General features: G+C 33.9%; 2 protein-coding genes across 5 annotated transcripts in view; both read right to left on the minus strand.

Moving 5' to 3' along the window:
* LOC116412933 (AF4/FMR2 family member 3) overlaps positions 1–8127 on the minus strand; it is a 309889-nt gene extending 301762 nt beyond the window's left edge. For both annotated transcript variants that reach the window (XM_052893985.1, XM_052893983.1), the window contains exon 1: positions 7721–8127. In XM_052893985.1, the coding sequence (XP_052749945.1) occupies positions 7721–7731 (11 nt within the window). In that variant the 5' untranslated portion in view covers positions 7732–8127. The remainder of the gene's footprint in view (positions 1–7720) is intronic.
* A 2825-nt stretch (positions 8128–10952) lies between these two features.
* The window catches only part of LOC113509400 (uncharacterized), a 47012-nt gene continuing 35819 nt past the window's right edge, over positions 10953–22145 (minus strand). The window contains exons 9-15 of one of the 3 annotated variants that reach the window (XM_026892739.3): positions 21973–22080; positions 20569–20723; positions 19589–19702; positions 17218–17280; positions 16201–16291; positions 15091–15199; positions 10953–13983 (exon numbers count right to left, since the gene is read on the minus strand). In XM_026892739.3, coding sequence (XP_026748540.2) covers positions 13932–13983; positions 15091–15199; positions 16201–16291; positions 17218–17280; positions 19589–19702; positions 20569–20723; positions 21973–22080 — 692 coding nt within the window. In that variant the 3' untranslated portion in view covers positions 10953–13931. The remainder of the gene's footprint in view (positions 13984–15090; positions 15200–16200; positions 16292–17217; positions 17281–19588; positions 19703–20568; positions 20724–21972; positions 22081–22145) is intronic. The other 2 variants (XM_052893986.1, XM_026892748.3) reach the window with 2 other exon arrangements.

Genomic DNA, 22145 nt, shown 5'->3' on the forward strand with positions numbered 1-22145 from the left:
AACAAACCAGCAGTGTTTGGCCTTGTTTGATGTCTCAATAAAAACTATAACCCCGTGCGGTACCACGAGTCTGTTGATAAAGCCTAATTGCTATAAAAGCTTATCTTTAAAAACGTTTTTAAACGGACTTTTCTTGAGTGCATAGCTCACTATCACTATCCGCGTGTCACGTTCGTTTCTACCTCATATATTTGGTTTATGGAAAAACTCTCTTCTTCAATTATAATATGGGGCTTTTCAAAAAACGTACCTACAAACATTTAAAAGGCTGGCAAAGCACAAGCAGCTCCTCTCGTGTTGCAAACGTTCATGGGCGATGATAGCCACTTTCCATCAGGTGATCTGTCTGTTTGCCTCGTTAACAATAAAAAAAAAAAATGTATTTAAAACCGTTTTAAAAGTAGTCTATTACCATTTTCATGTTCAATACTAAGCTAGTAGGACTGTAAATTTTATGACCAATTAGTAAGCGATAAAGCGTAAAAAGGTAGCATTTGCTTTTTAGGTAGTGTAATATAGTACTGTGTGTTATTAATAAAGAAGAAATAATCGATATATACACAAGCTATGTAAATCGATTGGACGGCAGTTTAATCGATTCACCTATGTGAATCGATTAAACTGCCGTCAAATCGATTGTAAATCGTCAAATCGTTGTATAACATTTTAAATCTTGAGAATATAAACAAATAAGGGGTACCTTTGGCATTACAGTATCTATGGGGTTATTCATGAGCGTAACGGTTACCACTTTAAATCACATGAACCGTTTGACGTGCCTGTTAGACATTCTACGTTGTTTAAAAAACATTCAATTTTTTTTTTCTAATTGAAAATATCGAGATATCGTATCGCTGACCGCAGTAAGAAAACAAATCGTAGTTATCGAATAAATTATTGTACCATCGATAGAGCCCTGTATGTGGGAGCGATAAGAATCGTGTTAGCATATATAATGTTAGTCTTTATGTTAATTATCACGTACCGTATACAAATTTGTATCGGTGTTGCGTACTGTGGCATGGTGTGGCGTTAGTGAATGTTACATCATTCACCAGTTTGATTTATAATAAAATATACATCGACTACTCGATACCATTAATCACGTATACATACACGTTGCACGGTAGGCCTTTTTAAAGTGGCAAACAGACATACGGCCCGTCTGATGGTAAACCGTTACGCTACGGATTGTTACTAATTTTATTAATTTATTTAATTAATCTTTATTGACTTGAGTAAGAGGTAACTAAGGGAATTTATTGATCAAGGGATGGGTAGCAATTTCCCTCTTAAAATATCACCAGAAAACTACAGTTGCCAACTCGCTTGCCGAACATGGCAACTACTGACAAACATCACCCTCTCCTCTTATGAAGGAGGCTTATGTTAAGTAATACAAAATTAACGACCGATATGAAGATGATGATAGTACAGAAGTGTCTGTATGATAATTTCAACAAAACATGGTTACCTTTTTATTAAATTCTGTTAAAACATTTTATAAATATAGAGAAACTATTCCTTGACGACCTTAAAGTTTAATGACTTAATACACCACTTTAGTTTCCGATAGTCATGAAAAAAAAAATTGATCTATTTCTATTGCATTAGTCTGGATGTCTGCAATATTAGCACAATATATATTTACAAAAAAAAAAAGTAAGATACCTGATGGCAGTTATTTGGTATCCATAATACATGCCCTAATTTATTTAGGATTAAGCAGCTGCGTAATATTTTCAGTTCTATTTAATTGGGTTAAAGTAATATTACAAAAACATTATTTCGATCCTGTTATATAAACTTGCCTATATAATAAGCGACATGTTGCTCCGTAACTAGTGCATGCCTAGAATAATTGTGCTACGCGTAGGTGTGGTCTACTGGTGACATTGATGTGTCCTATCCTATTATCTTCCAGTATACATATATAGATTTATCTTATAAAGGTAATAGATTTGATACATATTTTTTTTTATAATTTTTTCAATTCCAAGTAAAGAAGGAAAAGGGATTGTTAGTAATAAGATCTAATAGCTCCCTTGTTAGCAATACACCCTGTCAGATCGACTTCCACGTGGGTCCTCCTCAAAACTATCGTAGTTAATTATTTACATAAGGTTAACTGACCAGTTTCTCAACCCTTACTGGTGTCATGCCACTCAGCTCTTACCTATTACGAATCAAAATCTATACCTGTAATACGATTATGCATTCTAAATTTAAACATTTTCAATTAATGTGTCTACGAATATAGCAAAAAATATGTTTTTTTTTTTATATTTATTAAATAGGATTTACTTCCCTATTGGTCATATCTTCCTATCCTTGTCCCAATTATTTATTTGAAGTCGTAGTAAATTTTCCTCTTTTATTCATCTCTATTCGCAGTCATTTCCACAATCATTGCCATTCTGACCATATCATCTTTCATGCTGTCCATCCATCACGTCTTTAGGCCTTCCTATTCACTAGTATAGCCATTCACATTCATACTTAATACATTTCTTAAATCATGTCGTATCGATCTTGTATTAATATTGTCATAAAGTAAGTACTTTTTAGATAAAATTTTTTTTGGAACAAAAATTTTAAATTAATAGAAATACATAATAACGACCAATTAAGATTGCGAACTATTTGCGCAATCTTATTGAAAGGTCAATGAACTCATCACAATCCTCAAAGTCCATTATGCCTTCTGCCAAACATTTAAGTAGCTTCATCAACATTAATTAGTGCATCCAAGAACTCCTGCTTATTTATTTTTCGTATTTTTAATGTGAAATATTATAGACGTCGTTATATTTTATTATGTTAAATTATTAAATTGCATAAAATTAATTTTAAAAACCTTTTTTTTTTTATACCACGAAGGTAACAAACATACAGCCAATCGCATGATAAACGGTCACTGTAGCCTAGGGACATCTATTTTCTGAAATCTACTTTGTCTACACGAATTGGTATAAAACTCTATAATCACGTCAAGTCCCTTGCGAGGTAAGTAGGTAAAGATAAAGATATCTATATGTAAGGTGAAGATATTTATATTAACTAATCTATTATCAATGCCATTGTTATCTTTAATTGAACTGCATATCATTCATGTTAACACGATTTAGGATATCAATTTTGTCCAATGTTTTGTATATCTATAATTAACTATGTACATTTTTCATTGTTATCTGTTATTTTTTTAAATAAAATAAATAAACGTTCAACGTGCGGTCAACAACAAATCTGGAAACTACCAAATATTTTTACAAAAACTTCCCATTCGTTTCATACAAGATTGGTGTATCTTGAATAACTAGCTATAAAAATGTTTTTTTAATATTTTATTTTAGCTTAGACATAGTGTAATAGTGCTTTTACTGAGTGATAACGAGTCATTGTAATGTTACCAACATGAATAATTGGTACATATACAAAAGAAATTTTATTATCACCCAATCCACGTAAATACCCAATATTAGTGAGCTATTAAACCTATCCTGCGCACGCGCCGATCGTAGGTCGCTAGGTTGGTACACACACCCGAATTTATAACCTAACTTAAAACTAGTAGGTATAGACACCGCGAGCTATTAAAATGATAATTTTGTTCATGACCAAACGCGACCTCTTTTCCATATTAGTATTTATTTGGTTTATAACTTTACCGGCCATGTCCGCAGCGTCATACGCGCAGCGCTCTTTGCAACTTGGGTTTACTCATTTTCACCGTATTATAAAGTGAAGTATTTGTTGACCCGGGTACTACGTAAACACCATGCCAAATGTCATAAAAATCTATTTCGTAGTTACTGCGTGACGCGTGCACAAACACGGTCTGCTGAAATTTATTATGATGATAACATTCCTGGGTTGGGGGGAAAGGGATTGTTAGTGATGGAGACTGAGAATCCCATTGCTAGCAATATACCCAACCAGGTCGACCTCCTCGTAGTTCTCCCTGGAAACTATTATGGTTAATTCCTGATGAATTCATCGTGATGGGCTAACTGGCCTGTTTTAATTCTTATCTATCACCCTTCACTGGTGCTCCTCGAGCGTATCCCGTTAGCGCAGGCGGGGTTACCATACCATTTTCACCCATAAAAAAAAAGGCAGGTTAAAATGTGAGAGTATAATCTTCGCAAACAGGTAAAAATAGAAACAATAGGTAAATTTTTTTTATTGTTCTGGTTAATTGAATGGTGCGGTTAAAAATCGTTTTCCACGGAAGCGTGTAAGTACATTTTATAACAAGCTTGTTATTAGAATTTTACGATTAGCGTACGACTAGTTACTGCCGTCTAATTCAGACTTTATTAACTTCAATGGTTTTATGAGATTGTAAGTAACGGTTTTAAATAGTACGTTATCAAGCAATAAATGCACTAATAAGAGTGACTACGTGACTAATGACATTAAACGCAAGAAGCTAGAAACAAATGAGAAACTATTTAAAATTCTTAACTGATTAAGTTCATCTGTATACCGGGTCTTTGTTTGCATGAATTTGGATAAATTACCTTTACTAATATAATAAAATTGTAAAAATATAGGTACAGTAATATGAAAGGACTTAACATGAGCAATAAAGGCTAAAACAATATTTTTTTTAATTTTTCGCCTGTTCATGACGGTATCACACAAAACTACCGTACCAAATACAATGCGGTTTCCATAGTTTTGATCCAGTCTAACTTCAAATCTGGTATATGTTTTATCTTCTTACGTCATTTAAAAGTAATTACTTAAATCCATAATCCACGCGTAAGAAGTTGCGGGCAAATGCTTGTATATAATAATAAGAAATTTAAAAAAAGAACTGTGTCGCCATATTGGATAACAGTTGAGGGCAGCTAGACAATCAAGACTGATAATAACTTAATATTTATAACACCGCAAAGGTCATAATATATACATACAAGAAGATTACATTAACAGAAAAACAAACATTCATGTGTTTACTTTTAATTCATACCTTGTTATCCATTTCACCTTGAACTTGACTTATTATATAATGTCTTTACGTCAAAAAACTGCATAATTTGAATATACAAATTTAAGTCTAAAACTTATATTAAATACTTCTAAAATTTGGTACATACAAAAAATACATTTAAATATCAATTCAATCCTGGATAAATAAATAAAATAAATCCAAGTCATTTGTGTTGCCATCAATGAATAAAACAAAATAGGCAAACAAGTGAAAATGAATTAATTTGAATCTTATTACAAAGCTATAAGTTGCTAGTTTATTTCACACATCAGATATTAATTGTATATTAGAACTCTGCAATGGAAGTATGTACAAGATTTGCCCTTGACATACTGATGGTAAGGTCAAGGTAGCTCACTAAATTTATTGGTAGTGAGTTAAATGCATCACCAGGGGGTAAGTGATTGTTAATAATGGGGATGTTAGTCCCCATTGCTAGTAGTACACTGTCAGGTTGACCTTCGTGCAGTCCATTACCTATCATCCCTCACTGGCACACTACCTGTGTATACCTATAACACAGGCGAGGCTTCCATTTCATTTAATCATCATAACAGCCTTTAACTGTTCACTGCTGAACGTAAGCCTCTCCCTTGGGGGATTTTTGCCAGTAGTTGCCATGCTTGGCAGGCAGGTTGACAACCACAATTAGGCTTTATAGATGTTTTAAGAGGAATGCTGCTACCCATCCCTCGCCCTCCCTTAGTCGCCTCTTACATCACCCATGGGAAAGGAACGGGTGGCCTATTTTATGCCAAGACCAAAAGTCATTCCATTTACGTCTCTTTAAAAAATTTAAAATATAGCTGATAACCCAAATATATCTTTTACGAGACATTCTAAATAAAACATGTTATAAACATGATTACCTAATTTGGTACATACTATAATATATGAATAAATAATACACAACCTAGCATAAGAATGTTTACTGATTAGATAACATCATTGATGATGACTATCAAGTCTTTAAGTAAATAAACACACAGTTTTTGTTAAATTTATAGTTCATGATAAATGTGGATGTTACATAACATAGTAATGAACTAGCAAAACCTCGCTAAACGGTTGTGCACTAGGTTTATTTAAAAAAAAAAAAAATCTATAAGAAATAACTTTTTTAGTGATCACTGCAGCACCATCTAGATGTATTCACTGAACTCATTTCTTATTGGTATATTCTCTAAAATTATAAAAAGACAACTAGATATGATTTTCTAGTTGAAGCATATTTTAAATTTTATAAATTAGTAATGTGAACCATATTCCTAAAGTTATTTTTTTTTTTAATTTTTCTCTTAAAACCTTAGAATGGGCTTAAATATTATGTAATAATGTACCTAGGTTACATTAATCATATTTATGAAAAGATATCACATGATGGAATTGGTTCCCTCTGATTACTATGACTGATGCATTTTGTTAATTTTGTATGTTACCAGATGTAGACTATATTTTTAAAATAATAAACTTCTACAATTCTATTTTTGTTTGAAATGAGTAACAACTGGGCTTCTGGCCAATTTTTCTTGCTTTCTGAATTGGTAAGTAGAATATATAAAATCAATTACTATTATAGGATGTTTACAATTAAGTTTTTGTTACTGGCGGCTTGGTCAGCCAATCTTTTTTTTTTTAATCTAACAAAGTTTTTTACTTTTTTTATACTTATTGTTTTTTAATTGTTTAATAACTTACTGACATCTATTCATGTTTGGTTTTATTCTTATAAAATATTGTCCAATACTTAATAAGACATGCTTGTAATAGTATAAGAATATGCCTTTAATACTCTGCGCTTTTTCAATTTTATATAGCACATATTGTATGAAGTTAGATATGTAGGCGCATATCTAACTTCCAAAATTTAAACCAGTTTTAAATAAGCCTAGTATGTTTTATGAAGGAGCTTGCTGTTAATGGAAAACAAGAAATACTAGACTAGTTATAATCACCAAGGCTACTACACTGACTGATTTTATGAATACATTATAATAATTATATAATTAAGTATTATATTCTATTGTATATTAAGTTTCTTCTAAAGTTAAAATAGTTAATATAAATACTTAAAAGGTGTCTAGTTGCTATTATAAGTAAAAAATACATTGACCCATTGAAGGGAGTTTTATAAGTAAATTTTTAAATAATAAAACACTAAAAGTTGGATCATTACATATAATAATCACTAATCATACTGTATATTACCAGTTGTGTAATAGTTAAATATGAATAGAGTCAGTAAGTACTCACTTTTACTTTAAAGTACATAAGTAATTACATTGGAAAAGTGGCATTAAAAAGGTAAGTAGCAATCATATATATGTACCAAAAACATGGCCATAGAATTCGCTACGTAGAGCGCTGTCTCGTTCGTGCGCATACAAAGTGCCATCTACCTATTCCATACCGCCCCTTCACTCAATGGATAAGAGAAAGTAACAAAAGAAAAATAATACATATCAGTCTCAAAGTGCAATAAAAACTCAATCTAAGACAATGTTAAGCCTATTAAATTAATAGAAGAAACAATGTCCAATAAAATATACACACTACGTACTTAAAACTCAATAAACAACTACTGTATTTTATAGTTATAACCTATATACCCTAGAGATAAGCCTATACATCGTAATAATACCGTGATTAAATACAAAAAATGTATTTCAATAAACATAAGCGTATAAGGTATAAGAGGTAAACATTAACAGGTAAACTAACCCTTTCTTCATGAGCCACCTCTAATGGCCCCAGTTGGTGCAGAACGGTTCCAATGAAGACAACACTCATCCATTTTACAAACACACATCAATTACCACAATTTATATTATATAGGTTTTCACTAGTTGTCACAATCAAACTAAAATTCCACTTTTTGTCGCGCTAAACGCAGACGTCATGGACAAACAACCAAAATGACGAGTTATTGCACAGAATCACATAGACGAAAACACTGCGTATATTGTGGGCCATTGCGTTGATATATCACAATTCGTATCACTTAGGGTTATTACGTTACTAAGCACTTCCTTCACATTGGTTTAATTATAAAAATAAAAATGTACAAAGAAAAAATTAGTACTCGCGACGTCGCACACTCACGTAACGTGCGATCCGATTTTACTACACACATACATACTATGAAACAAAATGACAGAACGGTGTGTGTGGCATTTGAATCTATCAATAATGACATTGACAGAAGGACTTGTAATCGACATTAGATTAAGAACTTCTGTACAGCGTTGCCAGTGCATAACATTTGTAAAAGTTTGTGTTACTTTTAACGCTATTACGATATTCTTGCGTTAATGAATCAAAATATTATTTTTGCGCTACTTTTCGTAATGAAATGTAAAAGTTTTACCAAAATTACAAAAAATAATTAGTGAATCAAAACACACCCAGGTTATGTTCTTCTGTATCATTCAGATATAAGAAGTTTTTGGTAAAAGAAAAAAAAAAGTTATAGGTGCTAGCATTAAATGGTCTATTTTTGGATTAACCTAGGACTACTTACTAGCACTACCTGAGATTTGGAACAATTTACTTTCAGTTCAAAAGCCTTACTCCAATTACTTGTATGTTTGAGTTCCTAGTTTTTAAAGTAATAGGAGCATTTAATTTGTCTATAGAAGCCTAAGTTTTTTACAACACAGGGGGCAAACGTACATGTTGCTCACCTGATGGTAAGTAACTACCGCTGCCCATAATCACCTAAGTAAGCGTAAGTACAAATCTGTAAATCGTTTTCATATAGATGGTAAAGAGAAGTTGGTTTGTTATTGAGTTCACAAGAATTGAAAAAAGGAGAGGAGATAGAAAGCCACCTTGTGAAACGCCAGCAAACGTATTGTACCAAGTTGAAAACATAATTAATTTACAAGTAATCACGAAACCACTCAATTACAGAAGGAAGGAAGAATTACATTACTGGAGCGTAACAGTTCTAGCAAGATATCAAAAGCGACGGTTTAAACACATATATGTTTATAATAGAGGTAAATGGTTATAAAAAATAATATTTCTATAATAATTATGAGATTGTGTTACATATGCGATTAATATGTTACATGTTACATCTCGTGTCGTTCAACTATTGGATATTGACAACACTGTTACAAACCTCATTTATCTAAAATTCTGATTTTTATTTCATTTATTATAATAAATATCGACCATTTAAAATATTTTCTTATTACTCCGACTAATGTAAATGTAAAAAAACAGTTTATAGTTGCAAACTGTGTCACACTATAGACGTACTATAACGTACTACAAAAATAAATGTGCTTAATTATGGTTCTTTTTTCTAATTTATATTGTATCCAGATATAACACATTCCATTCAAACCAATTACATTCACTTAGAATCACTTCTACTTCGGAATATCAAAATAATTACAACTTGTTTCGTTCAAAGTGCCGCCAAATCAGCATCAAGCTTGTAAGCTCTTATAAAGTATAAATACTAAAATGTCAAAAGGGGGAAGAAATTAATAATGTAGTCAGTTTCATTACTAGAAACATACCATGCTGGATTACCATTTCATTATAATCCATGAAAAAATTCCTGTCTTCCACAAGTACTATCCTTTATCTACGGTGTCCTCCTTGCCTATCTCGCTCTCATATATACGTTATTATGTTACTTTCTCTTTTAAGATACCAATCCATATAGTTTAAGGTTTACTCAGGTATATAGTTAAGTCCGAGGAAAATAATGCTTTCTACCGATAGGTCAGAGCAGCTGGTTTATCATGGCAAATTTAATAAGTGTTACCTACGATATATATGTACATATATCTCCTTAAGGGTTATACCTTATAGCGGTAGAATTAGGGGAGAAGGGATTGTTAGTAACAGGGTCTAATAGCCCTACTGCTAGCAATATACACTATCAAATTCACCTCTAGTGGGGATACCGTCGTAGTTAATTATTGAGGAATTCGTCACGATGGGCTAACTGACCTGCTTTCATCCTCACCTTTCATCTATTACTGATGCCCCGCCAGCGGATACCGATAGCGCAGGAGGGATTACCATTTCATTATCATACACAAAAAAATGGCAGAATTTTAAAATGGCTTTTTTAACTAACCACTGAGATACAGGCTCAGCCTAGTTCGGTGGCTAGTAGATGTAACTAGGTGTGAATTGTTATTAAATAAAGAATTATTATTATTATTATTATTAATTAAGTATTAAAAGTGTCTATTATTCATAACTAGCCGTTTCCCGCGACTTTGCTCGCTTGTATCAACATGTATCATATGTGTTAACACACTCGTATATCAAATTTCATTCGAATTCGTTTAACTGTTTGAGCGTGATTATGAGACATACAAACTAGGGTGAACAAACATCTTGACATGGAGCTTATATATAATAAAGAAAATAAATAACAAAAAAAAAAAAATTGCGTACTTTTACATTTATATTATTTGTCGCAATCCAATCCGAAAACATATTAGGTAGATTATGTCATAATCGTGAAGTAAATTTAACCATCCATTTAACTCGCCTTCAAGGATATTTTGTAAATTATTTTTTTTTACAGTGGATGATAATGAAATGGTAACCTCGCCCGCGCTAACAGGATACGCTAGCGGGGCACCAGTGAGGGATGATAGGTGAGGATGAAAGGGCAGGTCAGTTAGCTCACCGTGATAAATACACCTGGAATTCATCATGATGGTTTCCAGGGGGAACCACGTGGAGGTCGACCTGATAACCCTATCAGCTACATATATTGCTAGCAATGGGACTGACGGTCCGCTTTACTAACAATCCCTTCTCCCCTGTGTATTGTGTTCCTAAAGATCTAACTTAAAATCTGGTGTATTTCATATTGATATACTGTCTAGAAGTGGTTTATCCATCTGATCTGAACTTGTTTGCTTAAAGGATTACTAAGTTAATTTAATATAATGGTGCAGTAAATAATGAAGAGTTTGTAAATACATATTTTTATTAGAAAATGAAAACAAAATTCCTTAAACTATCTAAATAAGGCACGACGTCCGTACAAGCCACCACAGCGACCATCGGATCTGCAGCGAAATAATTTAGTAAAACAGTATATGGGACTTTGGACGTATCACAATTGGTCGGGACAATAATGTGAATAGGCCAAGAGCTCAGAGCGACTTTTAGAACTACAATGCAAATCGTTCACAAATTCGTAGTATAGGCCTTCTAATCATCAGTTTGAAACTCAAGTACACTTTTGTGATAATTTATACAACTTAGAGAATGGTAAACAAGCTCACCTCACATAAAGTTACATTGGTTATAGAGTTGCAGCACCATGGATATCATACACCGTGATTCATATTTAATGTGTGGATTAAATTGTAATTAATGACTCTGTACCCAGTGATTTCACTGCCACAATATCCCACCTTTTAAAGAGCTCATATAGCTGTTTCGTCCACTTAAGCACAACTATTTAGTGATAGAAAGTGAAAGAGAAATACAAAAATAGAGCAAATATACAATTCACATTATCTTTTGTGAAACGTCCAATACCCCAGTAGTAATGACAGACAAAATTCAGCCCTGTACATAATATAATTAAAGTTACTTTTACAAAATATACAATGCAGTCGCAATCTGTAATGCTGTTGCTGAGTACCCGCTCAATACACTGCAATTTTGGCCGGCAATTTATCGATGGATACAATATGGAATATATTATTATTAGAGACTAAAAAGCAATTTGATTATATGTCAAAGCGATATTTCCATAGACAGTCATGCATATGTAGTTCTTCATTAAATTGAATCGATATGTAATATAATAGGAGAGTTGTAGAAATTTTTTGATATAAAGTGATATAGACATATATTAAATATAAGGCTAGAATTTACAAAATGTACAAGAGATTTTTATTTAAATTATATATATATATATATATATATATATATATATATATATATATATATATATATATATATATATTGTGCGTTTACTGTACCATCGCTATGTGAAATTTAGTCGATATACAGGGTGTAACACAACTAATTAACTAATAGTATTCACATCAAGAAACCTTCCTCGAGGAAAACGGATAGAAATATCAGTTTCCTGAATACTGAGCATGCAAATTTAAAATTTTTCATCACACCCTGTATATGAAGTTTATAATTGATATTTTGTTACAAATACGTGTCATCGTGCTGTGCGTATACTCGAAATATCACTATAATACAAAAGTTACAAAGTATATTAAATATCTATTTTCTAAAACCAAACAAAGTACAGTTAATTACACGTTCCTAAACGATTACAATCTCGTAAATAAACAAAATGCAAAAATGTCTTACTATGAAATAAATTACTAAGCACGAAGTTAACATTCCATATTATTATACTAACATACTAAATTTGTAAATAATATAGGAATAATATCTTAATTTGTATGTCTTTGTACCAAATTATAATTCAGATACAATCTTTTTTTTTTTTATGTTGAGCTTCAAAGATGAGAACATTGTAAGGGTGCGTTCGAGACACCAACAATTTTTACGTACCATCGTATCGCGTCTGCAGCGTTTGCTCTCATCTGTCAGAGAACGAGACAGCAATATTTTAAGTTTTGTTCTTTCTCACAAGTGCTGTAACGAAAACGTGTCTACCGACAAATTCTTTTGCCATAGTTTAACGAATATATGTACATTATATTAAGTTTACGAGTCGGATATATCACACGCCATCTAGTGCCAAACTAAAAGTCTTTACTGTAGCAACTAGACAATAAACACGCATACTTAAATTTGTCATTAACTAGGATCGAACCTGCTACCATTGGATGGTGAAATGTTGGATACGAAACAAATAAGAACAAATTAACATTTTTATAATGCTGAGCAGACACGTTACGAGGTTACGTGAAGTGTTCACTTACAACCACCCTTAGAGAGCTTCACAATACAGAATATGCGACGAGATTGAAATTTGTGACTTTTCGACGTACGAAAAGCAGATTTCAAGCCTCAGTTTTGTGACATTATCAAAATTTTCGCGACAAAAATTTTGGATGTCGAACATATACATTTTACATAATATAAATCATTGAGTATGAAGTTATAATGAACATTTTTAGGCCAAGCGACAATGTCTCTGACTACACCCACTACAGATTATAGTCGTGAGCGCATAGTATTTAATTTTCAGCCAATTATTATCATATTTTGCGTTCCATTTTTAAACAAATTGTCGCATCAATTAAATAATTGTTATCTCTCTACAAAATCATACCTAATTGTTTAAAAAATTGGTCAGTGTGTTAATTTAACAGTTCCCATAATTATACCTACGTGCTCCATTCCATACCTGTTTCTTAGAGAGCGGAATGTCGCTTATATTTGTCAAGATTCGTTATCCCAATGGATTTTATAAAAGAACTAGGGGCTCTGCCACACAATTCCGCGGCGCCACCTTGTGATGCTTGGTATCCGCTAGACATTTGGCAAACGAATTTATCGATAGACAATAACTTATCGCATGTAAAAGCAAAAGCAAGACGGCAAATATTGCTGTCTCGTTCTGTCTCAAGCATGCAGTATCGAAAACGTATCTATCGATAGATTTCTTTGTCACTTACACACGGAGCTGATTTTATTTGTTTTTATCTTTTTCAATTAAAAATTATATCTTTATACATGAGCATGTTTCTCTGCGATCACTTGATTTGCGCCGCGGCACGTGTGAAAGAGCCCTAACAGTACATCTAAATACTGGCAACAATTGGTTCTAAAAACATCTACAAAAAAAAACAAAGGTCTAAAAATGTATTTAGTGAAGCGAATAACCATCACAATGGTAAATTTCAAGACACAGTGTTACTTCGGTCAGTCGTTAGTAACTCTAAATTTACTGGGTGCGCTAGGGCTTCGCGCCCAGCACGTTGGCACAGCAGAGTATTCGTCAGTAATGGTCCACGTCCGCTGTCGGCGCTACTGAGTATACTGATGGCGGTCTGCAATTAAAAAAAAAATCATAAACAACTTTATTAATATTTATTATATATGTGGGTAGGATTAAGTTTTTTTTTTTACAACACAGGGGGCAAACGAGCATGCGGCTCACCTGGTGGTAAGTGACTACCGCCGCCCATGATCACCCACAACACTAACGGCATTGCAGTTGTGTTGCCGGCCTTTTAAAAAGTAATATGCTCTTTTCTTGAAGGTTATGTTGTCGTATCGGTTCGGAAATACTGCTGCTGGAAGACGTACGGGTGGTTACGTCCACCTTTATAAGTCATTTGATCTTGTCTATTAAACCAGTGTGTAACCGACCTCTGTGTTCACTCGTCGCGTACCCAACTTCGCAATATACAATATTCCTATTAGTTCAACAACAACGGCTGCAACTGACAAATGTCTATACGGCTACCCAGTTAGGGATAACAGTCTTGAGTATATTTAAAACAATATTGTTAAGAACATGAATTCAATTGAGCTTTCCAAATACATATTACAATATAGAAATTAGAATAAAAAAAAAAAAAAACATTTAAAGATGATAGACATTTCTAGGTACAGACTATAGAGGCGTAATATCTTAGCACTTATGAATGCGTTGTAACACCTAACAATGCTGTACTTTTATACTGAACTGTTAATGGTTCAAATGAAAGACGGCTTATCTGATGGAAACTGGGAATGACAAACAAGCTAACGACCTTGTTGTATATTCCAGTTGTACAAAAAAAAAAATTAAAGAACCCATGTCTATGGATACACAGCTGTATGACCATAGAGCCTTTGCCTCAGAAATGAACAAATTAAAAAATTACAATATAAGTGTACCTTTTTTTTATACAACTTAAAATGGCCATAAAGCTGACGGCCCACCTGATGGAAAGTGAGCAGTACCATGGACAGAGTACATTGTTTCGCCCATGATACCCCCCATGCGTTGCCATTCATGAGGACTCAGGTGTTATTCCTCTGTACTCTGTAAATTCACTGCCATTCAAACCGAAACACAGCAATGCAAACACAACTGCTTCACGGTTAAAACACAAATGGGACAGAGGTGCCCTAGCAAACGACTTTTGTATAAAGTCTCCCTGTGGTACCTGAGCGCGCGGCGAGGCGCGGGAAGCCGCGATGGTCGCGGTAGTGCCGACACGCGCGCCTCCGACGACGCTGGCCGCGGCTGCTCAGTTGTCGCCGCTACTGTTGCCACTGCATTCAATTTGTTTATTAAAAATATTGCTGTCCTTTTTTCAATCCTATATAACGTATTTGGTTAGTAACACCGACAAATGCATTCTCAAGGACGGTTACCATCAGTCAGTCGTAACATAAAAATCTTGAGTAGTATAAAAAAAAATCATATTACGCCGACCCCAAATAATAATTGGTTTAAGGGTAGCATGACAAAGTGAAAGAAAAAGATAAAGATTTGTAATAATACTTATTTTTATGGATTATTTCGATTTATATTTAAATAGAGACGTAAAATAAGTTTCCGATTTTATATCATTGAAAATGGCCGTTATTTTAATCAATCTTATATATAAAATTCTTGTGTCACGGTGTTTGTTACCAAACTCCTCCGAAACGGCTTTACCGATTTTTATGAAATTTTGTATGCATATTGGGTAGGTCTGAGAATCGGCCAACATCTATTTTTCATACCCGTCAATGATAAGGGTGACCCTCCCCAAAATATTTTTTTTTATTTTTTTGACAAATTTTTCCATTTTTATTTTATTATGATTTAGCATTGAAAAATACATACAACTTAAAATTTTCATCGTTTTACGATCAACCCTTGTATTTTAATTGCGATTTTTATATTTCGCAATAAGTGGTAAAACAAATTTTACGGGGTCAGCTAGTAAATGTATATTATTTTTTAATCAATCTATATATATATATATATATATATATATATATATATATATATATATATATATATATATATATTTATATCATAAAAAAATACAATTCAAATTTAAGAAATATTTCAATAATAACAGTTTAATACTAGATCTAGGAAATTTTTAACCCAATTACTAGCAAAAAATAGGGTGCTTAATTTTGATATAAAAATATGTCAAATTGTGACAGCCAAATGCTAATTTAACGGACTAAATGCTGACACGTTTTTGTTTCTCAATGCTCTATCCATATAATGTAAGTTTTCATTAAATTGCATAGTAACAGAACTTTAAATATACCTGGCGCTGGTTTCTGTGAAGGCACCGAAATTGGCCTCGCAACTCGAAGCTGGGAGGCGCCCGCTATCGAGTACGGCCGTGTCGTTGGTGGCTGCAAAATGTACAAAAATCGTTTAAATTGATCGTTTAAAACGATTGGAATTTAAATTAAAATTTAATTTCAACGCCGTTCAAAGACACGGAAACACGTGTGTCTTACATGTGTCATCACTCATGCTGACGGCTTGTGAACAAAGGCTTTCTCTGATCATTATTCATCTTAATCTTGTCTTGATTTTACAGTAGATATTTTCTCTCTTTTCATTAAAGAGTTTCCTCTTGTCGGTGCAACTAATTCATGAATCTTCTTCCAGCCAACTCTATCCCAGGCCATATCCTTGACCTTCCTTTACGACATGACACCTAGTGTTTCCTTTATCTGTCCCATGTAGTTATTCCTCGGTCTTCCTCTTTTGCCCTCTATTTTTCCTTCTACTATGTTCTTAAAAAAATCGTCAGGTCGTATAAGGTGGCCCAGCATTTTGCCTCTTCTATTCTCTATTATTTTAATTAATGTTCTTTTCTCGTTCGCTCTTATCAGGACTTCCTCATTCGTTAGTTTTTCTGTCCAGCTTATCCTTTCCATTCTCCTCCATGTCCACATTTCGAATGCCTCATTATTATATAACACCGACAGTAGATATTAATTGATAGTAAATACTGCACGTATTAATGCAGTGTAAGACAACCCACCACTAGATGGAGTGACAACCTCAAATGCATTGTAGGGAGTCAGTGGATGCAGGTGGCTTAGGACTGTTCTTATGGCAGTCTTTGGTGCCTAGGTCCAGCAGTGAACGGATAATGGCTGGAATGATGATGATGATAACTTCTATTATGATTAATGTAAAAGCTTTACCAAGCCGATAGCCAGATTTGATTTTATAATAAAAAAATTAGCTAATTACATACAATTTAAACAATACAATACAATTAAATTATATTATACAATTGTATTAGTACACAAAGACAACTCACGGGCATATGATGGTTTCGCATCGATACTGGGACGCCGCTGCCGACCGTAGCGCCGCCTCGCAGCTAACACACACACATATGATAGTTACATGTACGGTTAGTGCGGTGTACAGACAGCAGAAAAAAGTTGAATTTTTAAATATTCTTTTTTATAGCTTTTTCTTCGCAAAATAACACCTGATTTGGTAAAATATAATATTTTTAACTAATTTGTGATAATTACAAATATAGGACTACAATGCAATATATATATATATATATAATGTGTATATATATATATATATATATATATATATATATATATATATACAATGAATGTTTATGAAATAGATATTGAAATTTTGTCATAGGTATTATGATGTTAAACACACGACAGACAAATTATTATAAGTACGAGGTTTGTCCGGAAAGTACGTATAAAAGTTTTTTAAAAATTTTATTTTACAATTATTCAGGTAAATCAATTTTATCCCCTTCAAAGTACTCCCCCTGTGACATAATGCACTTGTGCCAACGCCGTTTCCACTGTGAGAAGGCTCCTTGAAAGTCCTCTGGTTGTAGGTTTCTAGCTGCCCCGTCGTAGCTTTTTTTATCTCATTTATGTCCCCCAAATGCCGCCCCCGAAGTACCAATTTGGTTTTTGGGAACAAGAAGAAGTCACACGGGGCCAAAAAAGGGGGGGTGTTCGGTCAGTAATGGAATTTTTACTCAAAAACTCACGGACAACAAGAGAGGTGTGGGCAGGGGCATTGTCGTGGTGAAGAATCCAACGCCCCTCTCGCGCCAATTCTGGACGAACTCGTGCCACACGAGCTTTGAGGCGTCTGAGCACATCGACGTAGAATTTTCCATCAACTGTCTGGCCTGGAGGGACGAATTCTTGATGGACAATCCCCCGAACATCGAAAAAAACAATCAACATTGTCTTGACATTTGAGCGGGATTTTCTTGATTTTTTTGTTCGTGGTTCCCCTTCTTCGTCTTCCACTCTTTGCTTTCACGGCCATTCTTGCCGAGTTTCGAGAGAAACTTGATTACGACGCGCTGCTCTTCAACGGAAGCGGGCTCCATGCCGAAATTAACTTCACAGATGGCGTGACAAGCCAGTACCGCACGGCGGTCAGACCAGAACTGAAGCATTGTTAGGGACATAAGGAAGGGGTTTGCGCATTACTCCTCTTTTCGCATTCCAGAACACTTTTATACGAACTTTCCGGACAGACCTCGTATTTAATTACTCTTTTCATTATTTATGAGGGGATGGTTTTTCTAGCGACAAGAAGTTCTAAGTTCTTCAATGAACACAGAAGAAAAAAAAGATTAAAATGCAGTATATCAACCAAAAACAATGTATGTTATGTAAAGATATGGGATAAAGAGACTGTTTTACAGCTAAGGTTGGCTCTTGCGGTTTAAGGAACAAAATAAATAAATGGAGAAAGGAATATAGAACCAACTCTAGTAATATGAATATTCACTATATAGTAGGATATATAATAAAATTGTAATTACATAACGCCTGTACATAAAAAAATTTCTAAAAATTCTTAAAACTCGTCTTAATAAACCAAAACAAATTTTCAAAAATTCTGTCTGTCCCGTTTGTTTCGACACCAAGCCAAAACTACTGCACCGAAATGAATGCGGTTTTCACAATTGTGTTTCTAAAGATCTAACTTAAAAACTAGTATATGCTTTAACTAAATAGACAAACTAGATGTAGTCTATTTCATTGGTTTACCTACTTCAGAAATTCACGCGTACAAAAAGTTAGTAAATTAATAAAAAAATTAATTAATGGAGAAGAACATAGGACGATCGTTAGTAATATGGGCATCTACTATATAGTAAGAAAGGACCGAGCCCGTCTGTATAAGACACCAGGCAGGCGTATAGCTGAGTCCAAATAATAAGCAGATACGAAGACAATTATAAGACAAATTTCTATAAAATTGCATGGAACAGAAGCGTAAAATGTTATATACTTGAACATTTACCATCACCTAACTAATCATTGTTTATTATAAACAGTTATTCATTTATATATTATATAAATATTACATATTAAAGTTATACATATATTTAATAATACCACAGCGAAAGAAACAACCAGTTGTCCAACACCATGGTACGTCCCGAACGATTACAAGCCAATTCGGGACCATAACAAAAATATCCAGGTAGAACTGACAATCTCGTAACTTTAATAATAATAAGTACGCTGATCTATAGAGAAGAGCTGTACTGAATTCACGAAAGAAAATACGTGTATATGGGTGGGAGACTCTACTCTGTATATTTATTAATTACTCTGTCAAGATTGTTCATAAAAGAACTGGTAAGAGAGTTTTTCGTTTTTTTTTATACTCACATCTCTGGGTGCCACCAGTTGACTCTGCGGCCGCTCCCTGCGTAACGTCTCGGTGCCTTGTCGGACGAGTGCGGGGGGCGCGGTGACGACCGGCTTCTGGGGCTGGTCATCATTCTGGAAAATATTCATTTGGGCATTTGAACATATCGATACACCCCATAAGTTGCCATTCCTGAGGACTCAGATGTTATTCCTCTGTACCTTGTAAATTCACGCCATATTCCATCCTTCAAACCGAAACACAGCCATGCAAACACAACTGCTTCACGGTAGAAACACGAATGGAACAGAGGTACCCAAGCAATTGACTTTTGTACAAAGTCTCCCTCTGGTAAAATTCATGGCATTCGGTTCACCTGATAATAAACGAGGTGAGCATAGCCTATGGACGTCTGTAATACAAGAAATGTAACGTTTTGTTGTTGACCCTTAAGAAATCTGAATATACCATATGAAACTAAGTGAAAAAAGTGATCCACCTATGCTATTGTACGCTGGCAGAGTACTAGAGGACAATAATCATGTATGAAAAAGGAATCAAGTCAATTGACTTATAATGACGAATTCGAAGTGATAGTTTCCAATGGATTAGACTCCTTAAAAATATATATTATATACTCTCAAACACTTGTCTAAAAGTACATAATAGAGTATATACTTTGGGCATAGTTAAATTTTTTTTACACAACTTAGAATGGCAAACAAGCTGACGGCCCACCTGATGGAAAGTGGTAACCGTCGCTTATAAACATGAGCAGTACCATAACAGAGTATACTGTTTCGCCCATGATACCCCCCATGCGTTACCATTCCTGAGGACTCAGGTGTTATCCCTTCATCTGCCCACCCCAGGATATGATGAATACAGAATTATCTTATTATCTGATGATAATTAGATAATTCTGGAGTGGACACGCCTCCTTTTAAATATATACGATTTCTAACACTTCAACTGTATGGATAGTCATCGATGATGATACCTGTGTGTCAATGGTGAGTGTGTACGACTCCCGCCGTAAGGGTGTGACGGGCGGCGCGGCGGACGTGGGGCTGAGCGCGGGGTTGGAGGCGTACACCCCGCGCCGGACCATCGTGCGCCCGGCCGAGCTGCGGGGCAGTCCGGTAGGGTTGCCACCTACGACATCAATTTTATATTTTCCTATATTATTTACAAATTCTCTTTTGACTTTTTAAGACTACCTATCCCATAATAAAGTTTTAGTTATTGTATTAATAAAAATTTAAATATTATTATCTTCTTTAATCTTCTTACACTCTACTCGTCTTTACAACGCAATATCGTTAAGAAAATATTGAATGACTTTGATGTTTAAAACTAAAAATTCCCGATCAATCAACATATACCGTTTACGTGGACAAAGTCACATGTAAAATGTAATTTATAATTCTCATTATCAAAAAGAAGAAACTAGGGATGTATATATATATATATATATTGGCCCAATAACGAATATGTTAAAAGACTGTCATCTAAAAAATAATATAAGATAACAAACTTTTTAACATATTAAAAAATCCGACCGATGTGGCCGATATCGAAATAGGTAATATAATCTTTTTCTCGCCATCAATATCCAGAACCCAATATATAGATATCGGATCGGTATCCATTATACCCATGCCTAATATAAACTCACCGTTATGTACAAGCAAGTAGAGCGAGGTAAATTGATAAGTGAGATTATTAGAAAATCAATAAAGCAATAGCTGCATAAGAGCGTTTACAGCAAACTATAATAATAGTGATCGCTACTCACCTGTTGCTTCACTCTCTATGTTTATTAAGCAAGCTGTGATAACACATTAATGTTTATTTACTAATATATTATATTTAGTAATTTTTAAGTCAAGTAGAAGTAGTAGTAATAAGCGCCCTTTCAAATACAAAGTATTTACATCTGCAGAGGTCATAAGGACCTTTTTTTTTATAATCTGTGTACCCTCTACGAACATGTGTACATTGTAACGTCTAGTTCTACGTGTTCTATTATTATATGCAAGCTTTAAATTGATATTTGTTTTTTTTTTTTTTATATATACTACATGTATTATTTTGTATATCTAGATAAAGCAGTTCATTAAAATAAAAATACAATTTAACAATTACTAGTTTTCTTTAAGTGTATTACGTGATAGATCAGAATCGAGTTTGATGATTTTGTTTCGTATACATCATGTCATCTACGTTGTTGAATCGATGTCAGATTTTTAACAAATTTCTTGTGGAATGTAATGAAATCTTTGTGGATGTGTGTGTGTGTGTATGGTCAAGTATGTGTGTGTGTGTGTGTCCATGCTTGCATGTATATGTATGAGTGAGCGCATGTATGTATAGAGTGCGTATTACGTATTTGTGTTCGTACCGGGTATCCTGCTAAGTTCTCTGTGTGAGCTATACTGCCTAAGTTTGGAGGTCGGCAAGTTAGTTTTTCTCGGTACGTTGCTTGGTGGAGCCATCGAACTGTGAGTGCCTGTAACACACAGATTCAGAACTAAGCTACTGAGGATGGCTAAAAAAAAGAAAAAAAATAAAAGA

The sequence above is a fragment of the Galleria mellonella genome, unplaced genomic scaffold, assembly GCF_026898425.1.
Source record: "Galleria mellonella isolate WM207_F2 unplaced genomic scaffold, CSIRO_AGI_GalMel_v1 utg184, whole genome shotgun sequence".
In the NCBI taxonomy this organism is placed as follows: Eukaryota; Metazoa; Arthropoda; class Insecta; order Lepidoptera; family Pyralidae; genus Galleria; species Galleria mellonella.